Here is a 15,583-nt window from a genome sequence, read left to right on the forward strand (position 1 = left end):
TCAAAGCCTTAAAGTGCACATCTGTAAATGCCAATACACCACTTGGGGCCCTGACTCCTCTGGAGCCCTTGGAAAGTAGCAGCCTGAGATTGTACTTAATTTATTCTTGTCAAACCCTGTACAGCCAACAAAAGAAGGGCAGAAATATCTTCCTTCCTATCAGCTAGATCATTCCTGAAGCCAAGAAAGCTGCATTGGAAACCTGCTGGCTGCTCTTGTCAAGTTTTGCAGGAGGGGAGATGAACCTGTGGCATGAACCTGTCCAGGAAACATTAACAAGAAACACAAACAGTGGCTGTACTGAACAGTCCAAGAGCTCAGTTCTTTCTGAACTATTAAATACTGACCCACTGTTGCTGTGACACATCTCCCAGACTCTCCCTGCCATCTCCTTGTACCAGCTCACATCACACTCATCCTCCTCAATCTGTTTCTTTCTGGACTGCAACATTTAAAGCACATGAATGAAAGTTCACAGCAAAAACCAAAACAAAGCCAGAAATTCTTACAAGCTCTGTAGCAAGTTTCATGTGATTTGCTCCTCTTGTTTCCCTGTAAGGAGTGTTTCTGTCTGCACCATGTGTAGTGTCAGTTTACTTTAGTGGCTCAGTCGAGGGCCTGGCAGGCTGCAGAGGAGTTGCAAGGTGCTCACCTAGACTTTGATTGAGCCAGGAAATCTGAAGAACTCTAGTGAGCTCCCCAGGACTGGTCTGAGGGGAGTTGGGCCCTGGTTGGAGGTAGTTGCTTTCTGCATTAAGCAGCTGACATGCTCCTCCAAGCCAGGCTGGTGCATGGGGATGTATAAACTTCTTTCCTTTTTCCTTCCTTTATCTGTCCTGCATCCTCCTTTCTTCCCCAGTCTTGTTTTCCCCCTTTGGCTCCATTTTTTGTGCTGCTTCCCACATGTCCCATTCAGTGCTCTTCTCCAGCCCTTGCACCAAGCCATTTCTCCTCTTATTCCTTCCAGTTCTCAGGAGTCCCAATGGCCTCACTGACAGCAGCCTGGGTGAGCATCACCGGTCACCGTGTGTGTCACTGGTGGTCAGAGAGGCCTGGAGAGCTCTGTGTGCTCAGCTGTCCAGGCAGAGCTCTCTGCAGCTGCCTTTTGGAAGAGCTGACATGTCCTTGCCTCCTCCTTTTCCTTCTTTCCATGGCTGTGTCTCAGTGGGTGGGACAAGCCCCATGTGGTTCAGTGTCACAAGTGGGTGGGAACTCTGGGGTGATTCTGGCACCATTGGCTTGTCCTCTCTTGTGCTCCAGCCAGCAGATATCTCCCAGGCAGGGAAGCAGGTGGTGGTAATGTGGTGGGCAATGACAGAAGGACGGACACTTCTGTCCTCCCACTCCCATCTGCTGTTTGCTTGTCACCAAACTGCTGCTGTAAGGAACAGTCACCAGGTTTAGGAGGTAAATGTAGGTCCCAGCTGAGCAGCCAGGAGCTTTGTGGCTTGGCCTTGTTAAATGCCTGGTGGCTCTTGCTCTCTGTGGGTGTAAGTTTTGTGTCACAGGCTTGGGTACAGAGATACCAGAGAGCAGGAGATTTTTAGGCTGGGGACATTCTGCTTTTTCCCTGTGTCACCATCCTGACTGCTGTGGCACAGACCCCTTGGTGTCTGGAGTGAGGGGCAGAACAGGGAGGTCAGTAACTAAAATCACCTAAAATACACGGGGCTGCAATGCTGTAGGGAGTCCTGAGTGGGAATAAGAATGGAACTAGAATGGAAAATGTTGGATTTCAGATGTTGCTTCCCTATGCACACAGCCCCAGTCCTTGTCACAGTGAGTGCAGGTACCTGGCATCCTGATCTGTGTCCTGGCATCTGGCTGCCCAAAAAAACACCTCTGTGCTGCATGGCAAACACTGCTTTGGGTCTGATGCGAATCCCAGCTTTGTCTCCCAGCAGGGTGGGATGGAGACAGGGAGTGGGTGAAGGACTCGAGCTGTCATCCACATTATGATTGGAGAGTGTTCTTTGTACTCAAGGAAAAGGGTCTCCACAGCCACTTGAACTTGCTTTTTGATGAAACCTGGAAGTTCCACAGTGCTTTAAAAATAGCATCCTGCTAAAATGTTCCAATTGCTCCCTTCTGCTGCCTCGGGAGCACAGGCAGCAGAGGTCCCAAGTCACACGGAGCTTCTGTTCATCCACTGGTGAGCTAAGGGAGGTCCAGAAAGCATTGCCATGACCTGATCCTGAAGCATGGAATTAGCTCTCTGGGATGAACAGCAGAAGCTGCAATTCCTTAGGGTGCCATAAAGCTGCTTTCAAGGGAACCCTCCCTGGCAGGGGCCGTTCTGCCAACTTTTGACACATGCTGGGGTTTTAAATTCTCAAGAGGCCAAAACATATTTCAAGGCTAGCTTGTGCAATGTAAAAGGCAGTGATGATCAGCCTGAGCATGGGTAGGGAAATCCCCAGAAAGGGGCTGAGCTGAGTGTTGTGTGCCACAGTGAAGCCTACTGCCTTCCTTTTCATCCATGTGTGGTTGGAGAGGAGCCTTTGGCTGGGGCTGGGCCCTGCTCTGGTGCCCTTTGTCGCTGTAGGGCTCACAGGCTTTGGGATCTCCCCGGGGTCTCCCTTCCTCTGACTCCAGACGGGGACAGTGACCTTCCAGAGGGACAAAAACCATCTCTAACTCGAGTGTTTACAGCCTAATGCAACTTGAGCCCTTGTTTTGGGCACTATGGATGACTCCTCTGTGAAATGAAGGCCAAGAGAGATTAAGGGAATTGTGAGAATCCAAGAAGTAAAAGAAAAGCAAAAAAGGAGGAAAAAAGCTCTTTAGTTTCAACACCTTCAAATACAGCCATCAAAGGGGAAATCTAATTGAAATTGTCAGTGTTTGTTGAAGTCTGAATTTGCTCAATGTTGCGGTGTGAAAGAGAACAGTTAAAATTATGTAGGGAATTGGGAAATATTTTGAACTTTCGAAGTTGATTTAAGCTGTATAAATATGTCTCAATTTCATCTGCTGCTTTAGGGAACTACTACTGTAAGAACTTCCAGTGAAACAAATTTTAGCATTTAGAGTTTTTAAAATGTCAGCACATTTCATTCCTATTTACACAGGGAAGCTTTGCTTTCCAGCACTGTTTATTCCAGACTGGGGAGAGGGTCAATGGAAATGTCTTCTTTTCTTGAATCAGTTTGTGCCAAGCTGAGATGAGATTGAGACCAAAAAAAATTTATTTTCTACATTTGATATAGAGTAAAAATTCTTGGAAAAGCCTGAGAATCTCCTGTTGTCAAGATTTAAAGGACACAGGACTAGATTTTAAACATAGATTTTCAGAAATCACAAGCTTTCTTCCCTGGTGTGGCCATACATCCCTTTCTGCTCACCTCCTGTAGTCCAGCCATCACACAGCCCATCTGTGGGGGATTTCTGCTGGAAAGAGTAGCATTTTTGGTGGGTGAGTGCAGCTTTAGTGTTTGGGAAATAATAATTCTTGATTACTGATTGCAGTGAGACATTAGCACAGCCAGCCCCTGTGCCTCTGCCTCCTGAGGTGCACCCAGCTGCCTCTCAGGCTCTGTCAGCACAAAGACAACTTCCATTAACATTCATCTGGTAATTCTTTTTCTCATCTCTGGTTGGTTTGTGACTGCTGCATGTCTCCATGGAGCTGGGAGAACCAATGGCCAAATTTGAGGAGTGAGGAAAAGGGGAAGGGGGAGTTGTTCTGTGACCTCCCACTCTCTGCACAGGACAGGGAGTGCTGGTGATGGGGCAACACAATTGCACAAACAGAAAGAGCTGCATTTTCAAAGCAGCCTGAAGTGCTGTGCCCAGAAGGAGGGTCAGCAGCTGAGTGCAGTTCCCACCAGGAGAATGAGAATCACACAGTGAGAGGCTCAGTTGAGAAAGTGTTGCTTTGCTTGGTTGCATAAATAAGTCACTGTGTCCACTGGGCATTTTTGTGGAATTGAGGTTTCTAGGAATGAACTGTTTATTTCTGGTGCCACATTCATTTAAACTGTTCCAGACTTCTCATGTTCAACAGGCAACTTGCAGACAGGAAGAAATATATCTGGGTTAAAATAGCCACTCAGCAGCCAGTCTCTGTGGGTCATATCCTGCCAATTGCTCCAGAGCCTTGGGACACCAGGGAAGAACTGAGGCAATCCATATGAAGCATTGAGACAAGGAGCACTCAGCAGAACTGGGACACACAGCCAGGGATGGGGCTGAGGATTGCAGTCTGCAAGCACAGATACTGGGCTGGGGAGGGCATGGCCAGGAGAGTCCCTGAGAGAACAAAGTGTGGGCAGAAGAACCTGAACTCTCATTTTGCCTGGAGAATCTGTGGAGGGAAAGATTACAAAGCCCCACTGCAAGGTGATTTATCATTAATCAGTCAAACTCTGGCATTTCTATGACTGTTACCTGGATAGGTAGCTTTAGTGGAAGTGACTGTGCTGTAGCAGGGACCTGGCAATGTATGGATAAAAAAAATGTTCCAATTATAAATACGAAGACCAGAAAAATCCTAAGAATCTTCCTTCACATAAACCAGTGTTGTATTGAGTACCTGAACTGCTGTTTCATACTGACAGTGCTTGCCATGTGAATAGGAAGCCAAGCAGAACGAGGACACTGTGTTAGCACTTCTGGCTGGAGAGCAGCCAGAGGTGGTGCTGAGAATTCCTTGGGCTGTTTTAAGTGCTCTGTGCCACTGCTGGGCTCTGTGCCTGCTCCAGGTCAGATTCTCTTCTGGGGGGACAGTGAAGTTGGGGTTTGCCCCTCAAAAGCTGACGTGCAGTGCTTGGAGCCCCGAGCAGTGCCATGGGCACGTGTGTTCCCTGAGGGAGCAGGGCACTTCCCAGAGCAGGAACCCAGCACACAGAGAGAAGGGTGCCTGGAGGAGCTTGCCCTGCTGAGCAGCTGAACAGGGCCAGGTTAGGGACCTGTTTCAGTGAAGATCTTGCCCCAGGTACAGAGCTCAGCAGCTGCAGGACCAGCTGGAGCACTGCTGGCTGATCACAATGTGTGAAGTGATCAGCAGCATTCCATATGAGCTGGCGTCTCCCATGCATCCCCTTTCCACAGCACTGTCCAGTCCTGTCTTTGCCCAGCATCATCCATGCCTTCATCTCCATTCCTTACAGGCTGGCACTGCCATCTGGAGCCCTTTTCAGCAGCTCAGGTCCTCAGTACATGTGGATGTTTAGCAGGAAGGCTCACTGACCCATGCAGTTCCTGAGGGTGGTTCTCCTTCCAAGGAAACCAGGCCAAGTCTGTCAGAGAGCCCTGGGAGCCTCAGTCAGGAATGTGCCAGCTCACAGCCTTGGACTGGGACCCTTCTGGAAATGCTCTGAGTCCGTGACTGAATATTTAACATTAATAATTAATGATTTCTGCCCCTCTGCAGGGGTCTGACCCTCAAGGACCTCACCTGGGGACTGTAGGAAACCACACATGGTCTGAGGTGCTGGGATCACTGCTTCTGCTCCGGGGCACTGGGGCTGGATGCAGACAAATCCTGCTTGCCCAAGGGGCAGCCAGCACCCAGTTTTCAGTCACACCTTACAGAAAGGCAACCTGCAAGGTGTGCTGTGTAGGAAATGTGCATTCTCAGCCTGAAGTAACTGCACTTCTTAGGAACTCCTTTGGCATCCAGGAAGAGTGAAACACCCTGGTTTTCTCTCCCAGCTTTAGTTTAAAGAAGTGCTTGGTGAAACTGGGAATTTGCATCTGGAGCACCAAAGAAAGCCTTTGTAAAGGGTTTTTTGCCCAATGACTTTTCTTTGCTGACCTTCCCCCTTGTTTCCATTGCTGCAGCATTGGGTGTGTATTATAATCTCTGGACATTTTAAATTGGACAGGAAAGATGCAGAGCCCTGGCCATGAGAAATTGAGCAAGGGAGAGAAAATGGACATGTTGGACATGTTGGATTTTGTGTTAAATGGAGCTCCCATCCTGCCCTGCTCTGGATAACTCTGGAAGTGTGGAGTAGAGATAAGGAGCAGGGAGCAGATAGGCAGAGCTGTGTAGAATGCAGCGAGATCTCTGCCAGTCTCCATATTTAAATCTCTTTCTTTTTTGCAGAAACCGCAAGTCCCCTGATTTCAAATCCTTTCCCGCTTTTACAAAGTAAGTGTGATGGATGTCTGTGGTGCAAAAGGCAGGCACTGCCCTCCTGCAGCCCTGCTGCCCTGCCCTCTGAGCAATTTTCATCAATAAATGCTTTTTTATTATGAGTCCAGGTGTCAAAGAATAAAATGCATCACTTCTGTGGCTCTGCTGTCAGATTTAAATACAACAAAAATCCTCCAGGGTGTTTCCGTGCAGTTCGGGGCTGCCAAATCACTTCATATTCAGTCTTCAGGGAATTTTTTGTGAGCGTGTTTTGAGACCAAGACTTGAAAATTAACCCATATTTAAGTTACATTTACACACAGAAAAACTTGTCATCAGGGCTCAGCTCAGTAAACACCTGCACAGAGCCAGTTCCTGTGGCCAGAGGTTGGAAACAGGGAGCGAGCAGGGCGGGGATGGGTGGACAGGTGGTCTCTGCTGGAGATTCTGCCCTGTGGCCTTGATGTTTTGGCAGGTGGAGCTTCTTCCTTTGCCTTGCAGTGTGTTTGGTTCCTGGCATTGGGGTTTGGGGTGATACTGTCTGAGCCAGCCTGGTGGTGTGAGCCAACCCTGAGTGCCACACCCTGAGCGTGGCCATGGTGGGGAGGAGGACAGGTGTTCTTCCTCCTCTTACAAACCTGGGGGGAAGCAAGGGCTTTATTCAGAACACAAGTTCATCAGGAAGAGAAATCCAGTTAATGCCAAAACGTTTGACAAGGGTGGTGAATTTGGGACTCCCCTTTTCCAAACATACTCCAGAGCACCTTGTTACCTCTTACTGTTTGAGCTGGCTGGAAATGACAGAAGTTCTGTTTTCAAGAAACTTCCACTGATTTGGGGGTGTGCTGGTGTTTTTGTAGGAGCCTGCTGCTGGTTCTCCTGTCTTTGTCTCGTGGGTTTGTGTCAAAGGGAAGGTGCAATTACACTGTTAGTAAAGCTAAAGCCAATGGAAACATTGGGTGGAAATACTGAGAAGTTTTCCTCACAGTTGTTCTGCATTTGTTTTTCACCAAGATGTGGACAGAAGTGTTGAAATGTGGGTTTTTTCTGCTGAGGAAAGAGTAGCCTGGGGGGCTGTCCCTGCTGAGCCATGGTGACACCCTGCTGGGTGTTTGTCACTGCGCAGCCACCTCAGGGCACTTGTTGAAACTTTCTGTTAAAGCTCTCAACTCCTGTTCCCTCCTGGCTTCAGACCAGGCTCTGCTATTTTCCCTGGCTTAGATGTGGCAATGAGACTTAACATGGGAATTAGAGTGATTTATTTAACCTAAGCACAGGCACTGGTTTTCCTCTGCCTTGCCTCACACAGCTGCTACCTTGCTCTGGGGCCTTGCTCACAAGGTAAAGCACTAAAAGTGCTTTAGAAGTGCACTAAAAGTGTCTAATTATAGCCTTGGGGAAAGATGTTTTAAATCGTGCAGCCAGATGTAAGCGTTGGTTCTGTGTGGCTCAGGACACTGAAGAGGTTGAAACCTGCTTTCAGAAAACACCTCCACAAGCACAGGGGGCTCATGTGGGCAGCACAAGCTTCCCTTGTACCACCAGCAGCTGGGAGCAGAAGGACAGAGAGCAAAAGGGGAGACCTGGGGGCCCTTTGCTGAGCTCAGCCCACCTGAAGGAGAAAAGATCCCTAAGGCTGAGTAAGGGAGAAGTGAAATTCCTAGGGGGAAGGACAAGCAGAGGTCCAGCAGTGGTGGGAGAGAAGGAGAGTGGGGCACAGGTGTGGCTCAGATGGATATGCAGAGCAGTTGTGACAACTTTTCCAGTTCATGGTCAAGAGAAATAAAAGGGAGGAGGATTTACTGGATTAGCAGCCCAAGTGAACACACTTTTCCCAGGTTTAGGATACAGATTGCCTCTTTCTTCTCTCCACCTTCCAGATCCCTCTTCCTCTTCTAGCCCTGGCACATTCCACCCTCCCTCCAGCCAGCCTGACTGTTCCCAGCTCTACACTTTGGAGCATGAGGGGCTCAGGAGCTGAAAGCTCAGAAGGATGAGGGTTGAGAGAGCTCTGGGAAGTGAAGTGAGTTCATTCGTTCCCATGGGGATTCTGCACATCCTCCCAAGCATCCCTTCCCCTGGTTCCGGGAAATACTTTGGAATTGTTGGGTGAATTTAAATTTTATGTTGGTTTTTTTTTGGTTTTGTGTTTTTTTTGGGTTTTTTTTTTGGTTTTTTTTGTTTTTTTTTTTTTTTGTTTTTTTTTTTTTGTGGTAAACTTAGACTTCTGTATCTCTTTGTCTCAGAATTATTTAGAAAATGCTCTGGCATTTTCAGAACCTGAAATTAGCTTTTGAAATAGGTGGTGATTTTGTTTCCAAATTTGGACATTTCTGGAGTAGAACAGAAGGGGTATCTTTTGGAATTGAGAGGAAAATTAACACAATTTTTCTGAGAAGAATCACAAATGAGAGATTTTACCAATTCACTGAGTGCACTGAGCATTCAGAGATTTGTGATGCCAAAGGGAGGAGCTTGATATGAAGAGCTGTGGAGACCTTCGTGGTCACAGCCTGCTGGATGCAGATGGGAGAACCCAGAGGAGACTGGGCAGGGGTGAGGGGGAGCCAGGCAAGGAGATAGCTAGAAAAACAGCACAAGTTTGTGCTGATAAAATAGCTGAGAATACAGGAGGAGGAAGGTGAAGCAACTCAGGGAGACAAAGTGAGCTGAGAAGGAAGTATGAGTGAAACAGGAGAGCAAAATGAGTGTGGGAAATGTGCAACTTGGAGAGTGCTGGGTGGTGTGGGGGGTTTGCCTGCTGCTGAGGCTGTACCTGAGCTGGGGAAGAGCTGTGCCATGCTGGAAAGCTGCTCCCAGGGCAGCTGGGGGCTTGTGTGGGGGCAGAGAAGGGCCCTGGGACTGCAGTGGTGAGAGGGGCTTCCCCCACTGCCTCCTCCTCTGCACTGCAGGCAGGGCTGGCAGCAGGGAAAGCAGGTGACTGCTGAGGTGTGAATGGCACACAAGAGCTGCCAGTGTCCAGGGGACTGCGGGGTGACATCTGCCGCTGGCAGCCTTGCTGCAGCACTGAGAGGTACAGCAGGGTCTGTTCTCTTCACTGGTGGGGGGGCAGGGGCTCCAGCAGAGCAGAGGGGCAGAGAGAGACAGGGTCACACAGCTCTTCTGGGCTGTCAGCAGCAGTCAGCAGGCTCTCAGAAGTGTGGCTGCTTTCAGTAGATTATTCCCACGTTAATTTTGACCCTTGAAGGGGCAGCCAGACCCCCTCAGTGTGAGGTTTCCATCTGAGCAGGTTGGGCTCCAGCAGTCTGCCTCCAGCAGAGGCACAGGTATGTCTGTAACACAGGTCTTTGGCATTGAAATACAAGCCCAAGAGGGATGGTTTGCACCCACAGGGAGCCTTCTCCTCTCTGACAATTAAAAATAAGTCTAAACAATTAGATTGCATTGTACCTCTTGTGGCATTGTGCCACAACTACCTCACTACTGATGATTTCAGCAGACACAGCCAGTCCCTGTTAATTCCCAAGGACTAAAATCCCTGTGTGCCACTCAGCTGTCCAAGTCTTCTCTTTTTTCCACAAGCACAGTTACTTAAGTACCGAATTTCCAAACTTCCATGCTGCAGCAAGCCCAGGAGTAGCATCACAAGCAGACACAGTGAGTGAAAGCATTGAGCACAACTCCAGGCAGAGCTGGCTCCATCATTCCAGAAGCTGTAAGTTCTGTGGGGAAGGTTTAACCTCACAGTATAAAAGTACAGCTTATACAGACTTGCTCATGCTCTCTTTTATGTTTTTCCTCACGGATTTCTGTACTCTTGAGGTGGATTCTGGGGTTTGCTCCCTGAGATAGACTTCTCACAAGGTATAGGCAGCCTTGTGCTTCCCTGGGTTTTGGTTCTTCTGTCCTGGGTGCTGGTGCTTCTGCTTATTCATTGATACAGAATATGTTTTTCTCTTCCAACTCAGATCTAGACTTCTGAAATACTGTAGCAATGGACCCTGCTCTGTGTGTGTGCCAGGCATTTGTATCCAAAATTGTTCATCTGCCACGTGTTTGTCCATTCTGCTGCTCCAGGACAAAATGCCCCAGTGAGAGGTGGCAATGCTGGTGTGGCTGCAGGGACAGAAGTAAACTCCAGTGTAAACTGGAGCAAACTTCAGTGTGAGCTCCAGCAAACTTCCCAAATTTCAGCACTGTAGCTCGAGATCACATCTGTCAACCAATGCACTCTACTGATACTGTTTAGACAGGCAACTGCAAACATTTGCTTTTAGGTTAATTCAGTGGAAGAAATGCACTTTCAACATAGAACAGGGCTAAATGTATCTTTCAGCTCACGAGGGAGCTCTGCACCCAGCTCTTTCCTCACTCCAGCTCATCCATATTGCTCTGGCACATGGCTCTCCTGCTCTGCTGTCAGCCTTCAGGCACAGGCCTGGTTCCTGTGCTTCCTGTCCTTCACCTCTGCTTCCCAGGCATCCTGCTGCCACCCAGCCCCATGACACCCACCAGTCCCTGGTCTCATTGCACTTGGTGACAGCCACAGAGCCCCAGTTGAGTTCCCCCATGGCACTGACTACAGCACTGTTCCACCCCCAGCCTCTGACTACAGCATTTGTCACAATCCAGTGCTCCTTGTCTCACTCAGGAAAGGCAGCAGACACTGGAATCTGACAGAACTGGGTGGAAGATGAGTCCACCAGACTTTACTCACAGGCACAAAACCAGCAGGAATACACTCAAGGCAGGCTGCAGCAGCCTGGGCCAGCAGACCCTGGCCAGTGGGCAAACTCCCGGAGAAAGCCTTGTGCAGGTCCCTGAGATGCCCACACACAGCAGCAGGTGCTTGCCGTGGTGCTCTGCCTGTGCCCTGGCAGTGAAGTGCAGCAGGAGGAGGTGCCCAGCCCAGCCCAGCCCAGGAGGCAGAGCCGTGCCCGGGCCCTGCCCCGCTCCCTGCGGAGCCGCTGTGCCCACAGCTTACACACCGAGGTATGCACCTGTGCTGCTTCCCTGCAGACTCTGTGTAATTCTTCTGAACTGATTTCTCCCAAACAGAGCCTTACACCTGTGGAGCTTGTGGAATCCAGTTCCAGTTTTATAACAATCTCCTGGAGCACATGCAGTCCCACGCAGGTAAGCTGGGCACTTCGACTCGCTGCAAGCAGAGAATTAAATTCTGTGCTGCTGCCTGGTGCTGGCCCCAATGTGTGTCTGTAGGGTTCTCAGTGCTCCCCATTCCCACAGCCCTAGTCATTTCACCTGCAACAAACACAGTCATCCCTCAAAGGCTGGAGCACATAGGCTCAGGGTATACTGTAAATATTGCTTCTTTCCATAGGGAGAGAGGGAATGTGCCATGCTAGCTCAGGGTCCATCACACTGTTCATTGTCTTTATCCAGAGCTAGCCAGAGAATCCTCATTACATAAGCTCCTACAGCAGGGTAAATCCCCCCTCGTGCCAAAGGGGTGGCTCTCATGGAGCAAGGCAGCTGAGCCTTTGCCCACACAAGTCCTGTCCTGTGCCTGTGTCTCCTGAGTTCTGCAAAGGACTGAAATGTGTTCTGGAAAGAAGAATTTGCCATTTCAGCAGCTGTGTTCAGCTCCCTCTCAGCTAACTACAAATGAGAATTCTTAAGAGTCATTCCAGTGCTTTGTTTCTAAGTCACTGTTTTTGTTTCCTGTCTTGATACATAAGAGATGATTTTAAAATTTCAAAGCCAAATATGTTTCAAAGACAGCACTCAACATATTCAAAAATGTAGAAACAGAATTCATTTTATATTGGCAGATTTTTTCTTTTTTTTTCCTCTTGAATAAAAAACCAAGTGAACTAACACAGTTTTAAGAACAATTAAATCCCCTTTGACAAACCTGTGTTCTCCAATAGACAGCTGCTCTGTTGAGATGCTCTGATGAAGATGCAGTGCAGGCCCTGAGGAAAGTGGCATGGGATAGCAAGAGGCTTGAGGAAAAGCATATTTTCCTTTCTGTAATTATGTCAATCAAAGTTCTTATCTTGCTCTCTATTTTAGTTTTAGTCCTAATTTTAATAGTGTCACTTGAGTTCTTCATCCATGAGGTTCCTCTATTCCATTTCAGTTCCTGCTGGCAAATCTTAGTGCAGGCTTTGTGTGTTGTTCAGCAGCTACTTTATTTATCATCTGCGTGATGTTACACAGAGACTTTGAGAGCGCTTTGTTAGCAGAAGGTGTGAGTTTGTGTTTCTGTTAGAGCACTGGGGTTCTGTGCAGTAGTGGGACTCTGTGTTACCCCGAGGAGCAGTGGACTCTGCTCAGGCCAGGGCTGCCCTCACTCCCTGGCCTTGGGTCTTGTCCTTGCTGGTTGTCCATGGCAGCTCTGCTGCCTCCTCGCTGTGTCCTGACCAAGCTGTTCTTGCTCTGGGTTCTGGTACTGAAATGTGGATTTCGAGTTTCAGCTCTGGGTGACACCAAGCACAGGAGCTGAGGGAACAAGCTGAGACACAGCTCACTGAGGGTTGAGCTGTTGCATGTTTTAAGCTAGTGCTACCTACAGCATCCTCCTTGTTTCTTCTTTACAAATTACCCATGGGGGTGGTGCTGAGGGCTCCCTGTGAGGGTGGCCAGGCCCTGGCAAGGGTGCCCAAGGAAGCTGTGGCTACCCCTGGATCCCTGGAAGTGTTCCAGGCCAGGTTGGATGGAGCTTGGAGCAGCCTGGGACAGTGGGAGGTGTCCCTGCCATGGCAGGGGTGGGACTGGATTGGCTTTAAGGTCCCTTCCCACCCAAACCAGTCTGTAATTCTGTGGTTGTTCACCTGGGTTACTTTGGCCACAGAACAGGGTGGAGGGAGCAGTATCTGTGATTGGGCTTCTGTCACATCAGTGAATGGGTAAATCCCCTCTGCCCAGCTCAGGATTCTCTTGGTAAACTGTTTTCTCATTGCTCCCTGCTCTGTTTGCAAGTCCCATCCTCTGCCTGGCTGCCTCCTCCTGAACTCTCACTGGTGCAGTGACAGCAAGGGTGTCCGTGTCTTCTTCAGCTGCTTTCTGCAGTGCCACCAAGGCTGAGCCCTGTGTAAGCCACTGTCCCCTCCTGTGGCCTCTCGGGCTGTGGTGCCTAGCAGCCCTGTGCTCACACCTCTCCCTTCCCTCCCCGTGTGCAGCTGGGGTGGCGGGTGCCATTTGCTGCTGTGGGATGAGGGCAAAACCAAAACAGAGGCAGGAACACGGTGGCCAGCATTCTGTTGGGTGGGTGTCCATTCTATCAGAGCTGGTTGGTGTCCAGCTCTGGGTGTTCTTTGTCAGCAGACAGCACTGAAGGCACTCAGGGCCTGCAGTTGCCCTGGCAGCACTTTGTTGCCTTCAGGTTGACGGGAGGTTGTAGTGAGGTGATGTCGGTCTCTTTTCCCAGGGAGCAACTGACAAGGGCAAGAGGAAACGGCCTCAAGTTGTTCCAGGGGAGGATTAGATTAGAAGGGTTCTCAAGCACCCTGAGCCCAAGGCAGGGGTGGAGTCACCATCCCTGGGAGTGCTCAGAGGTCATGTGGCTGTGGCATTTGGGGACATGGCTTAGTGGTGAATGTGGTGCTGGGCTGGGCTGATGGCTGGACTGGATGATCTTAGAGGTCTTTTCCAGCCTAAACAAGTCTGGAATTCTGGGATTCCCATATCCAAGAAACAGCATTGCCCCAACATCTTTGAAGTCTGAGAGTGCAGGGACCTTGCAGTGATCAGCAGAACTGGTGGCACAGGATGCAGGGACTGGGGACTCAGACATGGCAGTGGTTTGTCACTGGTTAGGGAATGTTTCATTACAAACAGAGGGGATGCAGAGAGCCAAGAAGCCAGTGTGGGTCAAATGCTCCCTCAGTTCATGTGTTCAGCAGCCCAGTTTGGTTTGTCCTGTCTAATTCAAAGGGCTGATCTCTTCCAGTGGTTGTGCTGCCTCCCCTGGACCCTTCTGACGAGGGAACGTGCTGCTGGCCTCCAGAAGCAAAATCAGGGACATACGGGCTCTTGAGTCATTCAGAGGGCTGAGCCCAGAGGTTGGAAGGTAATAAGGAGAGATTATAGCTTCATAAAGCAGCTACACAGTGAGGAGAAGCAATTAGAATGTAAATTGGGTGCTGAAAGGCAGAAATAGAACAGCAGAACACCAGGCAGAGGAATTCGTTCTGTAATTACACTGAACAATATACAGCTTTGACTCCCTTTAGAGTACTTTGTTCAGGTCGAGTGCTGCCATATAATGCCCTTCCTACAATCTAGGCCTAAAAAAACAAAAGGAGGACTAAGCTGAACCTGGATTAAAGGATTGGAGGCATGAAGAAAAATTAAGAACCATGATCTGTGTGGTTCACAGACTGCCTGATAAGGAAGATGAGGCTGAAATGTACAGATCTCATTAATGCCACACAGAATGCCAGCAGATATTTGTATATAATAAATCCCCTATTATTAGGAAATAGATAAAAGAGTTATGGTGAGGAAGTACAGTGGGTTTCTCCCCCTACCCATCCCTCACCAATACAAGGAGGGCCTGAACCATGAGCAAAGTTACTAGGCAACATCCAGCATTTTCCTTTGCCCACCCACAGATGTGTGGAGTTGAGGACACTGGTGACATTGGCTCAAGAGCAATTAGTCTTGCAGATGCTGGGGGGAAGGTGATGTGTCACACCTGGTCACTGGTGCCCTCTGAGGCACCTCGTGCTCTTCACATCTCTGCACACCTACAAAGACCAACCTGTGGCTGCAGCCTGTGCATGGCAGCACTCCCTGGGTACCCAGCATGGCCAGGGAGCTCCCCGGGCACACACAGGCCCCAGGCAGTGCCAGAGGCTGTCCTGGGTCGTGTCCTGTCATGTCCTGGATTGCTCAGAGGGATTGCCCCAGCCTGTGCCAGTGCAGTGCCCACAGGTGACTGAGCAGCCTGTGCCTGTTGATGGGCAGGTCTGGAGCGCCTGGCAGTGGAGGGCAGAGCTGCTCACACTGGAGAGGACTTGTAAGGAGGAGAGCACTGGAGCTCCATCACAGCCCTGCTGGTCTCCCTGCTCTCCCAGGTTGCTGGCACACATGGAGGAGAGCAGCTCTGCCCTGTCCTGTGTGTCCCGCTGGCCTCCCAGAGCAGCCTGGCAGAGCTGTGGGTGCCTCAGGGCACTGCTCCAACTCGGGTTTCTCTGCCCAGAGCTGGGCAGTTTGCACTTCCTGTAAAATCACTGGAGAGTCAGTGACTTCAGGTGAGTTCAGGTGGTTCTCACCATGGTGGTTCTCACTCTAGGAGAGGATCCAGTTCTGCCTGGGTGAATGAGTGGCACCCCTGAGTGTAAAAGGAGCCCTAATGGGCCACCTCAAAGAGAGGTGTGTCTGACAGGTGTCCAGAATTAGGTGTGATGAGTCCAGCTGTGATGAGCAAATGGCCTGTTCTGTTTTCCTTGGTTTTGTTTCCATCCTGCTCAGCCTGGTCATCAGTCTCTCCATCTTTCTGCTTCCTCTTCCAGCCCATTTCATTGTGCACTGTTCCTTCACAGCCTGTTTCACAGCACCATTTTGTACTGA

The 15,583-nt window shown here is 49.6% G+C and overlaps 1 protein-coding gene across 5 annotated transcripts in view; it reads left to right on the plus strand.

Moving 5' to 3' along the window:
- ZNF618 (zinc finger protein 618) overlaps positions 1 to 15,583 on the plus strand; it is a 150,483-nt gene that overhangs the window by 124,926 nt on the left and 9,974 nt on the right. For 4 of the 5 annotated variants that reach the window (XM_053961986.1, XM_053961987.1, XM_053961988.1 and 1 more), the window contains 2 exons: positions 6,053 to 6,097; positions 11,102 to 11,179. In XM_053961986.1, the coding sequence (XP_053817961.1) occupies positions 6,053 to 6,097; positions 11,102 to 11,179 (123 nt within the window). The remainder of the gene's footprint in view (positions 1 to 6,052; positions 6,098 to 11,101; positions 11,180 to 15,583) is intronic. The other variant, XM_053961989.1, reaches the window with a different exon arrangement.

This window comes from Vidua chalybeata, chromosome 21 (assembly GCF_026979565.1).
Source record: "Vidua chalybeata isolate OUT-0048 chromosome 21, bVidCha1 merged haplotype, whole genome shotgun sequence".
Taxonomy (NCBI): Eukaryota; Metazoa; Chordata; class Aves; order Passeriformes; family Viduidae; genus Vidua; species Vidua chalybeata.